Raw genomic sequence first — 23,966 nt, 5'->3', positions numbered from 1 at the left:
CAGACAATTGTGTTCAGAACCCGCTTAGGCAACGTTACTCGTGGAATTATCAAAGGGATTCGAAACCATGTGGGGTAGTGTTATGTAACCCTCCTCCCACACCCTCACGTTGTTGTTGCTGCTACTGGACGCTGTGCCAGAGACGAAAACGAGGATGTGCTCTCTCTCTCTCCCATATTCGAGATTTTTTCCTTGCCATTATCAGGCCACTTATCAGTCCTTTGTTGTCAGCAGAACTATTGTACCACCCTTGCAACAATAACAGATGATGCAGATAACAATAACTTGGTCCTTGGTGTTGAGTTGGGTCTTTCACTCAACACCCAGAACTAAGATAACAATAACTTCAACAAAAACAATAGCCTCGACGATACTACACACACACACACACACACACACACACACACACACATTTTTATAGGAAAACCACGACCATTTACTACAACTGCACATAATATATATTATCTCTTGTACAACACGAGGTATAGTTGTGAGTCTGCGACCTTGACTACCAATAAAAACAGGAGCAGCATTAGCAACATCTTTAAACAGTAAACGTGGTACTAGCAACACCCATAGTAAAATGTTGCTAGGGTTAAACAAACCAAATTGTTCTCGTATATTTATCATTTAATTTGTTATCCGTCGTCAAGATATTTGTGCATTAGGATTAGGTGATTAAATAATCTTAGTAAATATTAGTGTTATGGGGAACGGGGCGTATAAAAATTAGACAATTAATAAAGTTGGCAACTCAGCCGGGTAGTGTTGGCAAGGAAGGAGTGGAATGCCATATACCCATGGAGTTGAATTGGATATTTTTGTTTTTCGGTTCATTATCTCACTTCCTGTCATTTTACTCCCCTGTGTTCTGTATTTGACGGTGTGGCTTACTAGAATGTTTGAAACTGAACTGGACCTTCTGATAGGAGAGTTGTAGCCGTATTTGTATACTACCACGGCAACGCTTCCCCGCAGAAGCGTTGCCAAAATAGTCAAGAAAGACACTGAACTTGCTCTCAGGAGGCGCAGCGCTACAGGGCTGCTACGTTGCTTAATCTAGGAAATGTGTTAAATTGGCAACAATTTCAAAAGTGCCAGTATCTCCAGAAAATGGCAAAATCTCAAGAATATGCCCATAAAATCGAGCAATTCCTAAAAAACCGCTATTAACTACATCGCTATCCAAGGACATTTGGCGCTAGCTGAATATGAGTACACAGACCAGTTCCCAAAAGCGCTAACTTCACAACCCCGCTCCTGTACCACTTTTTTGTCCGCGTGAGATTACATAATGGTTCATAATAAAGAGCATGCAGATACCCTCTCCGTTGGCTGGTGGTGGGACCCGAACAGATGATTATTTAATTATTATCGAACTCGTGATAATGACTTTAGCCTTGCTTGTGTTGGCAGAACGTTGGCCTGCTTCACTAATTCCCCTACTTTAATGACGTTTTTAATATTTTAGCAATTCTTCCTGTTATCCAGAACGGTTTATTTGGCTTTGGAGAGGCTTTTCTAATAGATATGGTTAGAATGGGTATGTGAACTCTGAGGGAGATTGATAGCGGTCAGGTACGCAAGAAAGGTCGATATAGCATTGCATATTAAGGGGAAGTGTTGTAATGGCCATGTTTGATCCTGTGATAGTATAATGATGCCTTTTAATTATTCTCTCATCAGACAATTACTGTAGGCTATAATCTAATCCGCTTGGGGCGACCTCTTGTAAAAGGAATTAGGCTGATGAAGTCACGAAAGGGCGATTATGGCAGAACCATCCAGTAACATTTGTTTGTATATTCACTTATACCCAGGTGCTCGTAGGGGAAAATGTTGGACAGACAATCACTAATTAAAAGACGTTATCGCACTGGAGTCACTAAAATGACAAATCGTAATGTCCGTTGGAAGAATTACATTAAAAAGACCATCGACGTTTGTGAAGATAATTTCCAAACTCCATTTCTGCGAGTTTTTTTTTTTTTTTTCCTGATCTGAGTAAAATTGTTTCGGTAGCAAAAATCATTAAGGGCGTCATAGTACTGAAGGGGTTTTAAGATTCCTACTCTGACCGAAATTATTGTACCTAAACAGTAAACGCCTCGTGTGTGTGTGTGTGTGTGTGTGTGTGTGTGTCAGAATAAACGGGAGATGAATTATAGGTCGTAATTTGACGAAAAGATCATCGATAGCTTTAAATCGCTAAGGAGGAGGCGCAACGAAATATAACCTACATAGAACACCAACTATAGTAGAATGCAAAACATCCATGGTAACGAAGGTGGTTAGGTCATCAATAAACTACGTTGTGTTACTAAGGTTACCGTAGTGTTTAACAAGTAATTTTTAACTATAGTGCTTTTACCGTCACTTGGCTCAGGTTTTTGTCCTTTTGTAGCTTATTTCACGTAGTTCTGCAACAAGACTGTGCTATGACTACATCCTTTCCACTCACTTCCTCGTGATAAGCCCATGCTCTAGTGTTAATCTCTTGTTACGGCTCAGTATTCGAGATTTGGAGATTGCAATTTTAGGCCAAGTTAGAGTTGAAGGAGTATAAGTAATGATGACGGCTTATAATTTACTCTTGCTGCCGCCTGACGATTGTATTTATCCTTGGAGTCCAGGCCCATCGTACTGAAGAGGCTGTACACACGATTTGATTTGACATTTGTTTATTCGGACGATTTTTTTTTTTTTTTTTTTTGTAATTTTTGAAACTTTCAAATTGGAGGGGTTAGATAAGGCCTTTGTTCACCACTAGACTGCTAAGTAAAAAAAAAATGTGCTGAAGAGGTTAAGAAGATATAAACTATCACGTTCTTAGGAGTGGTCTGTACCGCGTATCTGTGGACTTTGTTCGGTAGCGACAGTAGATAATGATAAGGTTAAAAACTCCCCTGTCAGGTACCAAAGTTCGATGCGTTTGATAGGAGATAGTTGTGTAGGGGGGTTTGGTGGGGAGTGACTGTGGGTGTGTGGGGGGTATGGATGTGTGTGGTGTGGAGTGTTTGGGTGTGTGGATGTGGAGAGAAAGACTGAATAGATAAAACGAAGAAAGGAAAACAAAAGTGAGGTCGAGGGGAAAGAGGAGAGGGGAGGAAACAGCCAATAGAAACACCTGGAGGAAAAGGAAGAGAGAATGGGAGGGAGAAGAGAGGAAGAGAAGGGGGAGGAGAGGAAAGGGAGAGAGGAGAGAGTAGAGAGATCGCAACGCTTCAGAAATGTAAAGTTCGCGTTTTTGGAGTGCGTATCTGGTCTACTTCCGCTTCCTGTCAGAACGTAAGCTTTAAGTCGAGTAGGAGCAGAGGGATCAGGTGGGATGGGTTGGATTAGGTTCGATTGGGTTGGGTTAGGTTGAATTGGGTTGGGTTAGTCTGGATTGGATTTAGTTGGATTAGATTGGGTTGGGTTGGGTAATGGACGGCTCTATAACTTCTTCAGATTACGCATTAATTCTCTATTCTAGCTATTACCAGACGATTTTGTTCATCATAATAGAGCCCCTTCAGTAATGAAAGGGTTAAGGTAGGCTCTATACACATCCCCCGGATCATAAACTCTATCCTATCGAAAAAATTGTCTGGGAGAAACAAGAATTAAGTTGAAAAAAAATATATTTTCGCATGGAAAGGGTGAAATTGTGAGGGTTATATATCCTTAGTTAATCCCTTCACAAATAGAGATTCTTCCTTGGTTCAATATAATTCCTTGGTGATAGTATACTGTATTAGAGAGAGAGAGAGAGAGAGAGAGAGAGTATACTGTATTAGAGAGAGAGAGAAAGCAGGTTAGATGATAGCCCATATCAGATGACAACCACCACCATCACTGACGCCAAGCTTTCATTGGCAATGGGGTCTTGCCGGTGGGCTTGGGAGACTCTTAACACCATCGTTATAGAATTATTTTGCATATTACATCTTAACCCCTATCTTGACGCCTTTTATTTTAATTTGTCTCCAGATAGTTTTATTAATCTAAGAAGAGGGTTTTCGATCAGGGACGATGCGGTATTATTCAACTCTCTGGCTCCTATGACTCACCCAGGTAAGTTGTATGACGTTGAATGGAGTAAATTTAGACGACCAGAGTTGCCCCGACCATAGAAGGATTAATGGTGACGGGATAAACATGATTAGGAGCCTAGGATTGACGATCAGTTAGATTTGTCTGGCGGTAGCTGAATTATAGTACCGGGTAGCTACTACGTGTGTGTGTGTGTGTGTGTGTGTGTGTGTGTGTGTGTGTGTGTGTGTGTGTGTGTGAGAGAGAGAGAGAGAGAGAGAGTGAGAGAGAGAATCAAGGGCATGCACTTTATATGCACAGAATCAGTGTGGTGAAACCTGACATTGTTTACCAAAACTTAAACTGGTCTTGTAGTTGTGGTGGTTGTTGTGGTAGTTGTGGTAGCGGTGGGTGTGGTTGTGAATGGAGTACTTTGTTGTGGTAATTGTGATGTGTGGGTATGGTTGTGAGTGTTTGGTACAGTTGCGGTGGTTGTAGTTGTAGTGGATCAGGTTGTTTTGGAAGGTGTGATAGGATTAGTTGTGGGCGTTGTGGGTGTTTTAATTGTCAGTGGGGTAGTTGTAAGTTTAAGTGTGGTAAAATTGATAGTAGTTGGTTGTGGTAACTGTAATTGGTGATGCGATTATTATTATTATTTGTGGAGGGTTTTCTTAGCCTACCAGTACTGATGATGATGATGGATATAACAGTTACGGATGTGATGATGTTATATATGGTTGTGCTGGTTGATGTGATAGCTGTGAGGTTTGTAGTGTCGATGGTTGTGGTGTCGATAATAGTGATGATTGTCAGGGTGGCGGTCCTTGAAGTGAAGTGCCTGGGAGCATCTTAAGTGTATGGGAACAGAGAGTCACCTGGGTAGCCTAAATGAGCAACTAGAAGGACACTGGAAGATCTGCCCACGCCACGCCAAGCAAGTCATAAGGCTGTTGGTCAATACAAGAAATTCTGAAGTACTGGGTGGTCCATAGATAACGCCACACTAGAAACGTACTTAGCATTGTGTGTTGTGGAGGCGGTTCAGTCTGTTGGTGTGGTTGTGGGTATGGTAATGGGAGTAGGAAATGAGTAAATAATGCTGGGTAGTCATTGATAAACGTCCTGCTGAATGAAGAGGAACGCTATGGATGGACACCCAGTTTAATTTTATATCATTAGGGTCTGCGTGAAGCTCCTGTGACCTTATTAACCGGTTGAGTATGATGGTGTCTTCTGTACTGAATTCTTCCAACTTCCACAGTCTGAAGGGCATTGCTCTGATTACCCTGAGTAGGAGAGGTCCTTAATCTAAATAAAATCTTATCAGGAAAAAATAATAGAAGTAGTAGATAGAAATAATAAAATTTAGTACATCGTAGTGAAGATGTAAAGGGAGTGGATGAGCATAATTATCTTGTAACCTAACAACCCAGTTATAGATCATTTGCCCTAGGCTGAAAAATCCATAACTCCTCTCATCTGTTAGTGGCCAGGTGTAGTCAGACTGAGGGGAGGACTCTTTGGTAACTGATGCACCTACCTCATGACAAACGCTGATCAAATTTTACGCAGCCACGACTTTGTATTTAGGATGTTGTTGTGACCCAGTTCCGTCAGGTGAAAGCAAACGCATCATAGAAAGATACTGAGGGGCGCGTACCCACACCACGCTCAGTAATTATTCATGTAGGGTGTTTCCGGTCTGCCTTATAAGAAACTGCGGAAGGCAATCTCCATGTTTGTAGGATCAGCCTGAAACACACTACCTGGTTCTTTAGCCCCTTCAGTACGATATCGTCTTTTACATTTCGTTCATACTTAAGGTGACCAGATTTATTGGAGCTAAAAGCGGGACACTAGCGCGCGCGTGCACGTGTGTGTGTGTGTGTGTGTGTATTGACTAATGTGACAGAGACCGCTGCTGCGCGACATCTCAACCTGAGGCTGCTGATCAAACACTAACGTCCCATAAGAACTCCGAACATACCGTACGGTACAGTGAACAGGTTGACCAAAGTTACCAGCTAGTGAGTATTACAGATTTTATATTAATTCGGTATTTCATTTGGTTAGAATTATGCATAATTTTTCTAATTCATCCTAATTTCATAAAAGAAGGTCATATTATATCTAATGCAATAGTAATTTTCTAAAAGCAGGGCAATTAAGATAATTTGCTCAAAAAGCGGGACATAATAGTTACAATTAAAAAGTCTCTCTCAAACTCAAGAAAGTAGTCAGGGAGAAGAGACTAAACAACTTACTCGGGGGGTTAGAAATACTACTTGTCCTTGTTCTCTTAAGTACTTTTATTCTAGTCCGTGGGAAGATGCAGTACTGGTAACCCCCTCAGTACGGTGACGTCTTTCTCCTTTTTGTGTGTGTTTTAATAAGTTCCAGAGAGACTACGAACTGGAGGGTTTAGATGCAACCATCTTTAAGCCCTTCATTATGAGATTTTTTTTTTTTTTAAGTTTAATAGAATCGTGTGGAGGTTGCAAGAATTATGTATACCGGTAGATATTCTCTCTCTCTCACACACACACACACACACACACACACACACACACACATTTACCAAAGTCACACCGGCGGAATAAGGTTAGTTTATAGTTACTGCCTGAACTCAAGCAGGTAGCTTACACATCCGTCTTCTCCCTCAAACAAAACAGACTTCTACTTTCAAGCCTGTCTACTTCTTGACCATAGGCATACGTGTGTCTTAAACAGGGATAAGTGGTTTAATACAAGTTATTCCCAGGCCCCAAGAGTTAAAATTTGCAGTCGTAACTAAAGGGGGAAAAAAAGAAGAAAGCTTTGTATTCCTGTCGACCTTGCTAGTCATTAAGCCAGGAAGTCAGTTTTTTCTGAGTCCCAGTTTTCCCCGAGAATAAGACCCGCAAGCGTAACTGGCATGGAAACTATCTAGACTTCTTCCCATGACTAGACGGCAGAACGTGACTGGCTAGTAAACACTCCCAGTAGACCACAGAAAGGAAGTTTATAGTTACAGCCAGAGCTGAAGCGGGACTCTCTCTCTCTCTCTCTCTCTCTCTCTCTCTCTCTCTCTCTCTCTCTCTCTCTCTCTCTCTCTGTCAGTACGTACTTAAAAGTAAATAAAATGAAATAAAAAGTTGTTTATAGGTCCTATCTGAACACAGCGACGAGTGGATAGATACTGGGGAGGGGCAGGAGAGGGAGGGAAGGATGTAAGAGAGGAGGGGGTTAGGCGGTGTGAATAACCTGCCTCGTTTTTGTGAGGCCGGCAAGCGGGATTCCAGCTCAGAGTGTGTGATAGGAACATGACTCGGTAACATTTTCGGACGTAAGAATGTATGTTTAGTGTTACATCCGGCAAATTCGTGCAGTCTAACATAGCCTAACCTATCCTAACCTAACCTAACCTAACCTAATGTCTAATCTAACTGAAGTACATTATATACAGTATACCGTATCCTTGGGCTTCGGAAATATACTGTAGATCTAATTAGGGGATATACTATGATAGGCAGAGGAACAGTCTGATATATACGCATAAACTCGGCTCAGAGCCAAACAGACACAGAAAGAGACTGACAGACGAGATAGAAAGATCTTTCCTCAAGGTGCATGAAATCGTCTGGTGGTGGGGAGAGAGAGAGAGAATAAACAAAGAACCCATCATACTGAAGGGGTTGAGTGAAATTGCCACACCTGCCTGAATGTGGTTTCTGAACACGATGATACATAATGAGAAAATTCGCTCAGATCCAGTTTTTTCCAGCTTGAAGGGGAACATTTTTTTCTTTATTTTTAATTATATATTTATTTGATGATTGAGTTAGGTCATATCTGAATACATTAAAGTATATTCTATTTATTTGTTTGTTTGTTTGTTTGCAGTGGACTGCCCCTTCTTTTAGGAAGATTTTCAGCAAGCATGGATGAACTTCACTACAGAACATTTTGCTCAGAATAAAATCATTTCGGTAACCATAATAATAATAATAATAATAATAATAACAAAAAATTCATTGCACAGAAGGGATTCATGGATACACTATTTTTTTTCTTTCTTTTTCCCGTGCGAGAAGTCTCCATCAGCTGCCCAAGAGCGTCTGGTAAAAGCAAGGAGAAAAGGCATCGTCGTATTGACTGGGTTGGAGGCTATTTTACAGGACGTTGGTTGTCACATTGGTCTCATTTTTTTTTTTTTGTCGGTAACTATTATTGTTTTAGGGATAGGTTCTCTGTCATTGGTGTGTGTGTGTGTGTGTGTGTGTGTGTGTGTGTGTGTGTGTGTGTGTGTGTTTGTGTGTGTTACATTTTCTCTAGTGTATTAGTCATGTTTACAGTAGCATTCGTCAGTGTGTATACTGGTGTGTATTAGTAATTACGTTTACTCGTTATGCTGTCAATATTTTTACGTAGAGATGTTACGCTGCCAAAACTGCTACCCTGAATCAGTACACTTTTCTCTGTTGATAAGTTATTGTCATGTTTGTCAATATGTTTACTATGGAGTTTATCAGTGTTTACTTTTGTTTCCTGTTACATGCCAGTATGGTTACTCGTTTGCCAATGTTTATTCCTGGGTTTGTTGTTTAGTTTTATGTTTACGTGCTAATATGTTTACTCATGTCAGTATTTTTTTTCTCCTGAGTTTATCAATGTTTACTGAAGCTGTTGTATTAATGTTTAGTTTATCATGCTAGTGTTTGCGCTTGCTTTATAATGTCGTGCAAGTCAATGTTTACTGACCTTTATAATGTTTGTCAAACTGCCTTCGTTGCCAAATATGCATGAGCATCTGTATTTCTCCATTTTTTCTGTTCGTCCATCTGTCTATCTGCCTGTCTGTCTTATCCATCCATTCATCAGCCCATCCAACTGTCCGTCTGTCTGTCTGTTCATTCATCTGTCTGTCAATCTGCTTTAATGTCTGCCAGTTTCCTTAAGCTGCCACTGTCTATGCCAGTCTTTGTTTGTCTGTCCGCCTTTCTGCCTGTCGGTCCGTCCGTCTTTCTGTCTGTCTGCTGAATTGCTGTAATACTAGTGGAGGATACTTGACAAATTTTAAGTTCTATTGTATTCACGTTGAAATCTTTTAGGTATGGAATTAATGAAGGCTGCATCTAACCAATCCAGCTCTGAACGTCCCAGAAACGAATTAAAAAAAGTATTCAAAGCGTCATTGAGGTATGCTCTCTATTGAATGTCTCTGTGTTTTCTTTCGCTTAGTTTTCTGAGAATCGCCTTTGTGAGTGTGTGTCATATGTTTACCATCTAAATCCCTGCTGTACACATGAGCATTTCTGCCTTTGATTTTCACGAATATCTACAGCTTTTTTTTTTTTTTATCCTTTCACTCGTTTCTATTCCCCCCCCCCCTTTTTCCTCTTCTTTTCTTGTTTCTTTTCTTCGTCTTTCTTATTTTTCTTTCTTTTACAAGCTAACCTGACCTTTCGTTCAGCACTTGATAATCTCAGCTTTCTCTTTTCATCATCGTTTTTGCTCTCGCCTCTTCTTCGTCTTCTCTCTTGCCCATTCCTTTCCTGCCCCCTCTTCCCTTGTTTGTCTGTTTTTTCATCTCACCGTTTGACCTTTCACTTGATGCTTATACGTTAGTCTTCCCTTTTCGTCTTCCCTCCTCTCTCTCTCTCTCTCTCTCTCTCTCTCTCTCTCTCTCTCTCTCTCTCTCTCTCTCTCTCTCTCTCCCCCCTCGTCTCTTTTCTCACTTTTTCTCGTCTCTTTTCTCTTGTCTCTTTTCTCTCTTCTTGTCTTTTCTTTCTTCTTCTTGTCTCTTTTCTCTCTTCTTGTCTTTTCTTCTTGTCTCTTTTCTCTCTTGTCTCTTCTCTTTTCTCGTTTCTTCTCTTTTCACTTATTTCTTTTTTCTGCCTCTCTCTCTCTCTCTCTCTCTCTCTCTCTCTCTCTCTCTCTCTCTCTCTCTCTCTCTCTCTCTTTCCGAGGGGTGGGTGCTCCAGTGACCTTGAGGTGGGCTGGCTGGATCGATGGGTTTAGGAGAGAGAGAGAGAGAGAGAGAGAGAATTACGATTGCGTCTGAAAAATTAGGTCAGAGAATGGAGGACAGGGAAACTAGGCCATAGCGATGTCAGCCTTTATATGGATGTGGGTGTCCTATCCCTTCACTTGAGGAGCATTCTGCCTTCACCCGACGGAACAGGGTCTCTTCCACACCCTGAATATGAAGTCTTGGATGCTTGAAATTCGACGAGGCAAAGCTAGGAATGAGTGTCCTTTGGTTACTTCCTAAATCGACTTTTAGTCTGATTACACTTGGCCATCACCTGAGCTAAAATGGGCCAAGGGGTTCCCCCATAACTTAAAACGAACGTGCTGGTCTTAGGATCCTGATTTAAAATTGTCATCATTTACCCCTCCACGATCGTGGTAACTCTCGAACTTTTCCAGATAATGTCAGACGGTTTCATTCAGCCGAGGGCGAGTCATAGGAGCATGAGTGTCATGTATGGTGTCGTCGTGCTGAGTATTATATTCTTTTCGCCGTAACGTGTTCCAGATCTTTTTGTCCTTCAGCGGCATGTATCACGCAGCTCTAAAAAAGAAAAAAAAAATGCTACAGCTCTGCATTCTTTCCATAGCACTTCATCATGACTAGCATTAAATTCTTCTGTCAGCCCACTCAAGCTGGACAGGTGGCAATTTTAGGCCAAGTTAGAGTAAAAAGAGTATAGTGGAGATTGACTCTTGACCCCTTGATGCCGTGGGAATTACTGAATCTAAAAAGACATCTTAGAAATGAAGGTGTTGAAAGACTGTGAAAAGAGGGCGAGTTAAGAGAAGGTAAGCGGCTTAGAGAGAGAGAGAGAGATGCGGAAAGGATCGGCCAGTAGAGAAAGAGTGAGAGAGGTGTGTGTGGGAGGAGTTGAAGAGAGAGAGAGGGGAGGTAGGGAAGGAGAGGCGCGTAGGAGTAATAGTTGGATGGGGAGGGGAGGGATAGAGAGAGAAGAGGGGGAGGGGAGGGGTAGAGGGGATACGAGGGAGGGATATAGAAGGGGGGAGGGGAGGGGAGAGTGAGGGATAGGGAGGAAGGAAGGGTGGGAGGGAGAAAGGAAGGATGGAAGAGAGAGGAAAAGAGAGAGAGGGGGGGGATAAGGGATAGAGTGTGAGGAGGAGGGTAGTGAAGAAAAGCGTGGGAAAAGAGAGAGAGAGAGAGAGAGAGAGAGGTGCGTGGGCAGCAACAGAGAGAAATGAGGGAGGAAAAATGAACTGAATTTCTAGGTAAGGGAGGACCCTCTCTGGCGGGAAAAAATGGTGGGAAAGTCCATCACCATTTCTGTGTATCTGTCCCATCTTTGCCCATATGAGAGAAGGAGAGAGATTCACCCACTTAGGCTATTGTTTGGAAACTAGCTATATCCCCCCCCCTTTTTTTTTTTTTTATACAAAAGCATACAGATGCCCATCTCAAAGCTTTATGTTCCATTTTCTAAAGGTATGAAAAAATCATAGCTACTACAGTTATCATCATCATCATCCCAACTCAATTCCAGCCCCCATGAATGATATTCCAAAACACAGATGGGCCACAGCTCCAATTACTTGCCATTTATGCCTTCGAAATATTTCTCAAATTTCGCTGTGGACAACCAGTTAAACAACTCTAAATAAATGTAAATGAAATCTGTCCTATTGTCTGTTACTCCTTGTAATGTGTAGGGTCCCAAGGTTAGGCTACCTTGATTCAGCAGAACAATTTAAGACTAGGTGACCAGCTTGAGTCTCTGGTAGCAGTGCATGATAGAAAACCCATCAGCCACCTCTGAGGGTTGTGAAAGACTGTGCACAACTTTCACTGTTGTTGATGTCTTGTACCACTAGACCAGCAAGAGGCAAATCCTGTAGCTAGTGTGTGTAAATTGACTGTTATCATGTAAATTTTCATCTTAAGTAAATTTTGTTTCATAGATAAGTTGATATCCCACCATCTTTGTTCACCTCCTCTAACTATTGCTACTCCTTCTCCCTTTCTAGTTAGACTCTGACCCCCTTTCTCTTCCCTTGTTTATTCCATGGCCCCTCCTTCCCATTATCTTCCTCTCACTCTTGCTCTTCAATCTTCTCTTCTGTCTTTTCATCCCCATCCTCAAATCAGTATTATTTTTGCAACTTTTACTTTTCGTGACCCACATATTAGCACTGTCTTAAACTACCTATTCTGTTCCACCCTATCCACCAAATACAGTACACATACCCATACATGCCAATGCATTTGATGAGTCAGGGCTCCTGTAGATGATAGTGCATACAATGGTTGGCTGCACCAGGCACAGCACACACATTGCCTCTGTGTCGTCCCCTGATAACTGTTCATCCACCTCCTCCAGTTCCTTTACCTCGTTTTATTCCTTTTCCTCTCCTTTTATTCCTGTTCTTCCTACTCCTCCTCGCCATGCTTTTCCTTCACCCTCCTGTATTCCTTTACAGTAATTCACTTCATATGCCCTACCTTCCAACTTACCTTACCATCGCATATTTTGTGTATATTATTGTATTCAAACTCTTCATCCCATTCTCTAAGCACCATATTATAAATCCATCATATTCCCCAGGTATGTGCCGGTGCGTTTGTGGGGTAGCTCAGGGCACCTGCAGACAATAGTACATGCAACAGTAGGCCGAACACACTGCCCCAATGTCGTCCCTCGGCGTTGTGCTTCACGACAGGAGGATGGTGCCACAGTCACCTGGGATATTTATGATCCAACTGGGACTTCGGGGCAAGATGGTAAGAAAGAATAAAGGGCATAAAGGGGGGAAAAGGAGGAAAATGACAGAAAGAGGAAAGGGGTCAAGGGAGGACAAGGAAGATGAAATTGGAATGGGTAAAAAAGTTGACAGTACTGTATTAATAAATTATGAATGATGATACATTTGGGTGTGGAAAGTGAGAAGTTTGAACGTCGGGGGTAGGGTTGCAAGAGGCAGACTGAAATAGACCCGGGATGAGGTCATAGTGTGTGACCTCAGGGATAAGGGACTGAACAGGGAGGCTACCAGAGACTGAGCAGTGTGGAGAGCCACCATTAAGTGACCAAGGCTAATGCATGCAAGCACACTGGAGCCTTTATAAATGATACAAACAATACGATGAATAATAATGATAAAATTTGCATACTGCTCATAACCAAGAGATCATAGATTTAGTTCCTGAGCTTACTACAGTGCAACCTTTGGATAGTCTTTACATTTTCTGCCTACAGCTGGAAATAGAGATCTGAGTATAAAATGATAGTAGCGTAGCATATCTGGGGGAACGTTTGGGTGCTTTTCTTAATCAGTAAAGCTTTGATTATCCACTGTACCCAACCTACATCCTCAGCCGAAACATGACTGACAAGGAAAGCACACAAACATTACCTCAAACTGTGCAGCACTATTTTTTTTTTTTAGTCCCTGTTTCAATTCTCTATGTGAACAGTCCAATGTAAAGAAGACTCTAGCCAAAGGTGGCACAGTTGGCCTGGTAGTCAAACCCATAACCTCTAGATGACAGGCCAAGTGTACCTCCAATTATGCCACCACCTACCTTCTCTGTTCAACCCACCCATCCTCTCCCTCTTAATTCCTTCAGTCCAAGGATGTAATTTTTATTGTTGTCTTGCTGTCTAAAGATGATCTTGTCAAACTTTGAAGAGTTTTCAATGCGGAGAGTAAATGAACCCTTCTCTAACCTTTTCACAGCCAAGAGGATCAAAGTCTTATAAAATATGGAGTGAGGAGGAATGAAATAAAGGACAAATATTGTCCTCATGCTCAAGGGATTAATAATCAGCCTCAAGTAGCCCTAGGTATAATATTCATAGATTACCAAGTTTCTGGCTGTCAGTCACCATTACCTACATTCATAAATTACTGTAATCTCCTCCCTCATCTATAATTACAGGCTTATAATAAACCTCAACTGCTATTTTAACCAGCGTCTAGGACTCATTGTCTAGAATCAGTCTCTCAGAATTTTAAGGATAGTTCATTAATACTGAAGCGAGCATTAATACAAAACGCTGCAAAATATGAAATATTTAATGCGAACTGTAACTCTGTAGAGTATATTGGTGAAATTTTGTATGAGTGCATAAGGAAGGGAAGCATATTGTATATCACTGTAATGAAAAATTAACCTCTTTGCTGCTGTAAATGGAATTTTATATCATATGCAGGCTAACACTATACACTTTTATTCAGCTCAGGGAAATTCTGACAGTCAGAAAGTGAAACATGCTTCATTATGACTGACACTACCATGAATCTACGTGGGTTCCAGTATTATATAAAGGTTAACACTAGACAATTTTCTTTTCAAGGACGTTTTAGTAATCAGAGGGTTTTAAACTATCTTGAGCCACCTTTTGACTGCCTGGACATTATTTTAGCATATAGTCAGACTAACACCAGGTAACTTTGTTCACAGAGGACTACACAATAGCTGTCTGCCCTGGGATTGCCAACAGCAGTGAGAGTACGTACGTGCGTTCACTGGTGTCATTGGCTGGGTCGCTTGGGTATCGGTGTGTCGTCCTCAACCACCTGGGAGTCCTTCCTCACGTCAAGCTCACCAGTCCCAGGGTGTTCAGATATGGTATGAGATTGTGATTATACAGGCAGCTGTCACTTACAGCATATTCATATTAGTGCAATGGTGTAAGCAAGCCCTGCTTTTAAATGCCCTCAGACACCTGGTAGTCCTTCCCCACATCAAGCTTACCAGTCCCAGGGTATTCAGAATATAGTAAGTGGCAGTTCTTTGGGTATCTCATGGCACAAGTGTTCTCTGGTATATTATTTGTGCCAATTTCTATTGATATTAATAATACAGTACCTAAATACCATACAAGAGGAAGTACAGGTATGCTGTTATAGACAACACCAGCCAGCAAGGAATAGTAACAGAAAGCCTCCCTAGCAGTGAGAACATAATCCCTGCAGTCTTGGATACAGATAATCCTCATTTATAGATCAAGATGGTGTTCAGAAGTATTTCTGTAAAGGCTGTATAGTGTACTTATAAGAGCCCATTACATCACAACACTTTCCATGGGATCAGTATTTAAATCCATATGATCCTGGGCCAGCAACAACAACAACAACAACAACTGAATTACTCTTAACTGGAGGTATTGGCATATCAGCATTGTAGGTGATAACAACTTTGATAGATGATCTTTGTTTAATTTACTGTTACCTTATTAGCAAAACTGTGTGAAAGGTAACCTATAGCATATTGTAAAGTGCTACTTGTACTTTCTGTGAAACAGCATTAAATGAGATATGTATCTGGCCTATGAGTTAGTGGCTTTAAAAAAAAAAATAAATAACTTCACAGCAACTTTGTAATAATCATGAGCAACACTGAAGGAAACATAGGTAGAGTAGTAAATAATCAGCATCTTGTAATAAAACAATTTTGCGTGGAGTAGAGATATATTTTGTACAGTGGGTAAAGCATCTTATGTTTTGGTATCATGTACAGTACTGTTGTTTGTTGTAAATGATGGTGTTTTGTATTAGGTGTTAGTTACAGTATCCTTCATGACCTTCCTTCAGAAATTCAGACCACAGGAACTCCCATTCCCAGAGAGAGAGAAGTGTACCTTGACAGGCTACAATGTTGACCTAATGCTACATTACTTTGTACCAAAACAAAATACAGTACATTTTGCAAACAAGTCTGTATTTCTCCATTGTAATGCTACTCCTCACAGTACATCACTCTACTTGCCTCATCTACCTCACTCTCACAAAACACACAGAGCTTCAATGTAACAACAAAGATCTCTTGAACAGTGCAATGAACTGGTCAGAATTCTTGTAGTACAGTATTGTATATTCTTATTCGTACTGCAAGTCATAAAAAATATTTCAATGATGAATTAATTGAGGTATGTGTCCTTTTTGGCCAGGCACTAATACAATAACAATTCTCTTTATCTTAGTGTGTAGCTTTTTCATGTTTTAGTATCCTACCCAAAAATTTATAATTGTGGGAATAAGAGTTGGATGATGGTCATGATTTTAATTTCGGTATGATGTCTTTTTCATTTTCATCAGCTACCACCAGGCAGTTTTATTTAGCATAGTGTTGTCGCTTGTCATGAAAGGATGGAGATTGTGCCTGACTCTTTGAAAATCTGCCCTGAATTAAAACAGCATAGAAGTAAAATAGAGAAGATATCTATACTGTGAAGAAGCTAACACTCAGGCTTCCATGACTTAATCTGCGTAGTGAAGAAGCTATCACTCGGGCTTCAGTGATGATATCCATGCAGTGAAGAAGCCCACACTCAGGCTTCTTGACTTGATATATGTGCAGTAAAGAAGCTAACACTCAGGTTTCTATGATGCACTCTCACCTGAATAAAACTATGACATGAACTGAATTAGAATGCTAGAGTTATTCAACCATGAGAGAATTATTGGTACAAGAATTAATACTCAGGCTCCTACAACTCTCAGTTGAACAAAATCATATGACATTAGCTGGAATTGAATTCTAAAGCTATTCCCAACTATGAGAAAGTTAAGTGTGGCATACCTATAATATACGTTGCTGTTATTTGCAGGCCAGTCTGATGAGCTGCACCTGATGCTGACCAAGTATGTCGAGTGCTACCCAGAGTCTCGGCTGGTGCTGGTTGGGTTCAGCATGGGGGGCAACATAGTGACCAAGTACCTTGGGGAGCTGAACAGACAGAGGCCACACAGCATCGTTGGGGCCATATCTATCTGTCAGGGCTATGATGCTGACAAGTGAGTATCAGGACCATCGGTTGAGACTGTACACTATTATATTTTTAATCTTCGAGTACTGATGGTGTCTTTGGTGCTGGGCTTTGGGAACACTGTATAATCACCGACCATTACCCTCTCCAAGGCCCAGAACATGAAATCAACAACCACAGTAAATGAAATTGCAAATCATAATATCCACAGAGGCATACGCACATGTTATCTCTTAGAACAATGATGGCTGAATCGGTAGAGAGGCAGCCTGCAGTCCCAGTGGACCCAGGATTGAATCCCAGCAGGGGCAGGGAACAGTTTTTAGATTTGTTTAATAAAAAATCAGACTTTACCGATCTTCCAGAAGACCCGCCGACATGTCGTAAAAATATCCCTGATAAGACCATTGCGCCAGTCCTATATGAGACAGCCCTAGCATGTATTTAATATGGATGGTGGGTTTTAGCGCTGGCTGGTGACATAAGGAGGCCTGTAGGAGGACTATCGGGTCTTGGGATAGGCCCTGAAGCCTTTGTCCAGAGTCTGACACGTTAAAAGAAGAAAAAAAAGTTACCATTTCCCCAGAGGTTTAAGTACTGTAAATGCAGTCACCAGTCATAGTTGGGTAGTTTTTAAACATTATCCCTACAGAAGCCAGTATACATAGAATCACCTGTCCATATTTATGTAGTTGTCAACCATTACCCCACAGAAACTTCATAATATTTACTGTAATTTGTAGTCAGAGTAAGTTATTTTATCAGCCATTACTTTCTCAGGAGCCTTAGCACATAAAAGTAGGCTATACTTTCTTTAACTTGACTAAAATTACCATCTGTTTATTTTGAGTGCCGAGTTTCAACAATAGATAAACAATAGAGTGTGATGCTTGTCAAGATGAAGTGCTAGAAAAGGATTTAGAACCATATTACTGTCTTCTTGCCACTGAGTTATGTGAAATAGACTACAAAAGGACAAACACCTGAACCAAGTTAAGCTGAAAAGGTATAGCCATGGCAACTGCATTTATCACTTAAATGCCTATAGTACATGTAACAAAGTAATAGAATTTTAATAGGCAATGTTTCTCTAAATTTCTTATTGACATGATAGCAAAACAAATAATAAAAAAGTTAACTTATCATCTTCATCATCATTATTGCCGCTATCACTGTGATGGTGATGGTGATAATGATACCGATAGCAGTGATGATGATGAAGTAACCACCACCTATTATCTCCCCCCTCAGAGGCTCATCATCATCATCATCATCATTGTCATCATTGGTATTATCATTGTCTCTGTGATGGTGGTGGTGGTTCCAGTTGGAATGACATTGATAATGACATAACCACAATGTATTGCCATACCACTCAGAGGCCTGCAGTATATGCTGGAGTGGCACAACCTGGCCCGCATCTACCTGTTCTCCATGACTGAAAACATGCGCTCAGTCATCATTCGCCACAAGGATCAGCTGCTCACAGAGGAAGTAAAGCGGCGCCACAACATTGATGAGCGCCGTGTCCTCTCGGCTGCCACCTTGCCTGAACTTGATGAAGTGTACACCAGGTCAGTATCAGGCCAGTTTTTTCCTTGCAGTACATTATGTGTTGCATGTAGTGGTGCTCATTATCCACTCATTCAGTGTAGTACTGCCTTGAGTGACTCTACAGTGGGTGACAAGCCAGACAGTTTCCTGTAGACCAGAACCATTTGCTATATTGGGTGGTAACCACATAACCAGATGAGATTAGATTGTTTAGTGAGTTGAGGCATTTTAACCTGATGTTCCTGTAAGACTTTATATCCAAAGGGTAGTTGGAGCTTGAATAAATCATGTGACTCTCATCCTTGCCGCCAACTGGTTCAGTTAAAAAATTATATTTCCCCATTGTTTTTTATTTCCGACAAGTGTCAGAAATGGTATTTGCACAGGTGAAATCTAACATCAGCTTTACTTTAACTACACTATACAATGATTATAGGCAGAAACAAGAATACTGTACTACATTTTCTGACTTGGTTCTGCTAGGTACTGTACTCGCTCAAACCACCACCTAATTCAGTGTGGCAAGTTCTTCCAGACTTTGACCTGTAGTATCCAGCAGACTCAAGATCTGCTCCAGAGCAAGAAGTGCTAAGATTCTCTGGAGAAGGAAAGAAAGCAAACCACCCATGGAAATTAAATCTTAGGGCACGTGGTGGTCAAACTCATGCTAGTGAAGCTCGGACTTGACTGATCTTTTTTAGGGACTGATAGATGGAAATTTAAGTTATATATATATATATATATACTGTATATACATATACATATATGTACTAGATATTGGTGAGGCATTCAGAAAATTGTTGGATGGTCATACAGTGCTTTAATATAAAAAAAGAAAGGAAAGTGAGGGATCTGATGTTGGTTTTGTATCTACTACTACTTCGATGACAATACTGAAGGATTCATTAGTATACCATAGGCGAATGAGTAGCAGACCTGATATTGAACCAGAATAAGACATACAAAATGAAGTTAATCAAGCCTGTTTTCTAACATTGGCTTATGATGATAAAAAAAAAAAAAAAATTGCATGAAAATGTTGAGCATAAAACCTAGCATACATTTTTAATTGAAGACTAATGTAAATAGGCACAATGAAAAAAAGTCCATGTGACCCTCCTCACTCAGTCATCCTACTCTGTCCACTGCATGTTCAGACCATCTTAGTCTATTGGTTTATCATATCTCATAGATGTTATGCCAGTCTCTCACAGCACACTATCATAAGTTCTTTTACTCTTGAAGACCCAGCTCGTGCATCTCCACATTATTTCTGAGTATTCCAGTCTGCATAGCTAAAATATTGAAAAAGAAAAAAGATTAAATTTACTGTGCATGTTTCTCCAAGGTTACTTCCTTATTTACACCCCTACTGTGTTTTGCAACAAATTCTTCTTCCACAGACGAATCTCTGGGTTCCGCAGTGTTGAGGAGCTGTATCGCAATGATAGCTGTGTTCATTACATGGCCAACATCAAGGTGCCAACAATCTTCATTAATGCTCGAGATGACCCTATAGTCCACTGTGACATGCTCTCCATACCACAAGACTTTGTCAGTGAGTATTGGGATTTGGACTCACTCATACAGTTTTGCACATTCAGTTCTCATTTTCAGTTGGGACTGTGTTCCAAAGTACTGTACAGGATCATAATGTTTTTCAGTTAGGACTATAATTTGGGAGAAGTTGGCTTATCAGGTTTATAGGTAGCAGTGGAACTTTATTCAGCAGTGGTTCTGGAATTTATAGTGGATTTCACAGCATAAAAGTATGTTTAACAAGTGCAAAAGCATTAGATAGATGCAAGGGCTTCGGTTCCCTAATATGGAGCTCCATTAAAGTCTCAGGTCTGTAGGCTTGAAATGAGAACTTCAGGGCCTTAATACAGGGGTTTGCTAAAGTTGATAAAGTCTTTGTGAGTGAAGCACCTTGTTTCTGAAATTGTGAGCCAGTGAAGGTTTATATCTAAGGGATGGTTGGGGTTGATTGCTCATGTAATGCCACTCACAGATGAATGAGGCTGATTACTTTCATCTTAAATGTTGGGACCAACTGCCTAGCCCTGGGCTCCAATGCTCCTCATGGGGCAATGTAGGATTGGATGATGGATGGATTAAAGGAGGAGGGAAAGGGCTACCCTTGAAGATGATATCCCATTAAAAATGAAGTTGTATAACAAGGACTTGCTTTAACCCAACACCTCCAATCCTAGGACATTTTTATTCTGGCCATCCTCATTTTTTTTTTTTTTTCCCTATCTTTGAAAAGACTAGGCTTTCTGTACTTTCGTGAGCATATAAGTATGGAAGGATATACCGGTACCTCCGAGTCAGAGTCAGGAATCTGAGGTCTTGAATGTTGTGTGTGTGGGTGGGTGGGTGTGGGTGTGGGTATGGAGGGGGGGGATGGCTTATTTCATTGGGCATGGTGTGATTTAGTTTTCACTATAGTGTTTTTCTTTTATCTTGCTCTTTGACCCCTCTCTTACCCCCTCTTTGGGTGAAAAAGAGGTTGGGATAATGATGATTTATGATGCTTGCTGTCTGGGCCCTTCCGTACCTCATATTTGGGTGGAAAAAAAAAAAAAAAGAGGTCAGGAGTAGATGGGAAGTTGTTGAATGCCGTGAAGAGTATGTACGATGGTGCGAAGGCTGCAGTGCGTGTGGATGGTGAACTAAGTGAATTTTTCTCTTTGAAAGTTGGGTTGAAACAGGGATATGTCATGTCTCCATGGTTGTTCAGTCTGTACATGGATGGGGTAATAAAAGAGGTACAAGGTAGGGTAGTGGATGTTGGAGTGGCCCTGGTGAGAGAGGATAGTGTTTGGAAACTCCCTGTACTGTTGTTTGCAGATGATACTGTGTTGTTGAGTGAAGACGAAGGGGAGCTGCAAGGCTTGGTGGATGAGTTTGAGAGAGCGTGTAATAAACGGAATCTAAAGGTGAATGTAGGGAAGAGTAAAGTGATGGTCTTTGAGAGGGGTGAAGTCAGTGAATTTACAGCGAGGTTGGATGGTGGGGAATTGGAAAATGTGAGTACGTTTAAGTACTTGGGTAGTGTGATGAGTAAGGATGGAGGTTTGGAGGGTGAAGTGCTTGAAAGGGTACAGCAGGGAAGAAAGGTTGCTGGTTCTTTGAAAGCAGTGATAAGAAACAGGGAAGTGAGCATGGAAGTGAAAAAGTTACTACATGACAGTATTGTGATACCAACTCTATCATACAGAAGTGAAGCTTGGACGTTGTTGGAAGAACACAAGTCAAGAGTGAGGGCAGTGGAAATGAGTTATTTAAGAGGAGCCTGTGGAGTCACATGGAGAGACAGGCTGGCGAATGAGGATATAAAGGAGCGTTGTGGTGTGGATGTGGATGTGATAGGAAGCATTATGAGGAACACACTGAGGTGGTTTGGCCATGTGGAGAGGATGGAGGGTGAAAGACTGACGAAGAGAGTGTATGTGAGTGAGGTGAAGGGGGAAAGAGGGAGGGGGAGGCCGAGGATGAGATGGAGGGATGGGGTGGAGAGGTATATGAGAGAGGGGGGTGTGAGTTGGGAGCAGGGGAGTGAAATGGTGGGGGACTGGGTGACTTGGAGGCGATTTGTTTGTGGCCACCCCAAACGGGATTGAGGCGTCTGGCAATAGATAGATAGATAGATAGGTCAGGATGATTATTTTAATCACCCCCTCCCAAGCTAATCTCCATTCTACTCTTACACAGAGAACCACAAGAATGCATTGTACATTGAAACTGAGCATGGAGGCCATCTGGGATACTATGACGGAGGCTTCCTTCTTCCTCGTGCTGTCACCTGGCTAGATCGGGCAGTGGTGTCCATGGCAACGGCACTCGTACACAACCAGATGAAGAAGGAGTGATATGGATGAGTTTGGGGATAAAGCGGGAAGGAACAAATGAAGGGATAGATTTATATGGTTGGAGAGGAAAGGAGTTAAGAAATATGAATTGGGAAGGAACAAGTGAAGGACTGGAATACAGTACTTTATATGGAAGGAAAGGAAAACGGTTGAGAAATAAAAAGCATTTATGTAGAAAAGAGAGAATGACAGCAAGAATGAAACAGAAGTGTTATTTGAAATGAGTTATGTAGGGAAAGTTTAGGAGTGCTTTGTGATATTCATTTTTTTAATAAGAGGTGAATATTTCATTTCTAGGTTGTAGTGTAGGAAAGATATAGTGAAAGTTTTATTTATATGTGTATTTATTTTTAATAGAAATTTATGAATCAAAAGTCCTACCTTCTGGGCATTCTTCCCTTAGTTAAAATCCATCTGCTCCCAGTATCCCTTCATCTCTCCCTCCCTCCAGATTCACATGCATGCAGCCAGTGGGAACTTCTTGGTAAAGCTGATGTTGACCATCCTTAGATACCCAGCTAGATTCCTCATTTATTTAAGCTCAAGGCTACCGTAATCTGGTAATTTGAAGTATCCAGATGTAAAATAGTTGTATAAAATTAAAAAGAACCCAATTATCCAAAATTATACTGGGTAATTTATTTGCTAGGATGTAGCAGAAGTATACACTACATAGCTATATATATAAATGGGATGTCATAATTGTATAACTATATCACTATTCTCTTCCATTAGAAGCCAGTCCTTACAGATGTTTCCATTTGTCATTATGTACAGTAGGTGCCTGTGTGCAATGTGTGGCAATGATAATCACAATGTGCTCTTTGTATGTACAGTAGGCTTGCTGTTGATGTGCATGGTTTATTTTTATATTCAGTGCTATGCAAATAATTATAATGCTGATGTTCTCTTTCCAGCATTATGCATAAGTTCACAACTTTTAGGCCTGTATGTTGTATTTCATGCATTGTTTAACCCATTCATTCCAGTGATATGTTTTATATTTCATTTTTGCTACCTCCAGACAATTATATTTAGCTGAGGAGAGACTTTTCAGACTGGGAGAGATTAGCTGTAGCTTTCACTAACCCATTCAGTTCAAGGTCTCTCTTAACTTGGGTTAATATTGTCATGAAGCAGCAAGAATAAACTATAAAAAGTATCCTAATTGAAGGGGTTAATGGTACTGGTTTTGTAGCTGTGCCTTACAGGATGTGTAAGACTGCCAGCTTCCATATACTCTCAGGATGATCTGAGAGCACCCCTTAAATGCCAGCCATATAAATTTTGGTCTGCCTGAAACAAAAAATAACATCATTATTCATTTTTAGCAATCTCGGCAGTGAATATGTATCGGACACAGATGCACACTAAATAAGGAGTTTAGCTAAGAATACCACCCTTAAAAAGAGAGCTTCATTGGATTGATTGACAGCACAATTCCATAATATTACGAGGTTTAGTTAAGGTGGTGGTATGGCTGCACTGCCTGTAGGATACAACTTAATCAGCGGTGCGATATTTTGTTCAGTATCTAAAATATCTGTCAAAAGATTTCCTACCAGCATATTTTATAGATATTGCATTTTGGGTGTCAAAGAATATTCTTGCACAAAGATGAAAAAAAATTCAAGTAAGCGCACAGATGTCATACAAAGTGGTAATTAAGCACACATAGGTGCTAAAAATGACAATAGATGTAACCTGTGATGGTAGCCAACTTTGGCTCTAAAAGCACATACCCAGTATACACATTTAAAGTATATTTGTTTCTTTGTAGAGA

At 40.8% G+C, this 23,966-nt stretch overlaps 1 protein-coding gene across 1 annotated transcript in view; it reads left to right on the top strand.

Moving 5' to 3' along the window:
• Hydr2 (abhydrolase domain-containing protein 2) overlaps positions 1-23,335 on the top strand; it is a 39,200-nt gene extending 15,865 nt beyond the window's left edge. Inside the window, exons 2-7 of the mRNA XM_080283531.1 lie at positions 12,588-12,763; positions 14,447-14,614; positions 16,596-16,782; positions 18,134-18,328; positions 19,712-19,866; positions 22,026-23,335. Coding sequence (XP_080139657.1) covers positions 12,588-12,763; positions 14,447-14,614; positions 16,596-16,782; positions 18,134-18,328; positions 19,712-19,866; positions 22,026-22,183 — 1,039 coding nt within the window. The 3' untranslated portion in view covers positions 22,184-23,335. The remainder of the gene's footprint in view (positions 1-12,587; positions 12,764-14,446; positions 14,615-16,595; positions 16,783-18,133; positions 18,329-19,711; positions 19,867-22,025) is intronic.
• Positions 23,336-23,966: the final 631 nt, after the last annotated feature.

The sequence above is a fragment of the Coenobita brevimanus genome, chromosome 97, assembly GCF_032717465.1.
Source record: "Coenobita brevimanus isolate Jiangsu-jjx chromosome 97, ASM3271746v2, whole genome shotgun sequence".
Lineage (NCBI taxonomy): Eukaryota > Metazoa > Arthropoda > Malacostraca > Decapoda > Coenobitidae > Coenobita > Coenobita brevimanus.
The sequence above is the reverse complement of the archived record's forward strand: the minus strand, read 5'-3'. Positions and strand labels throughout refer to the sequence as shown.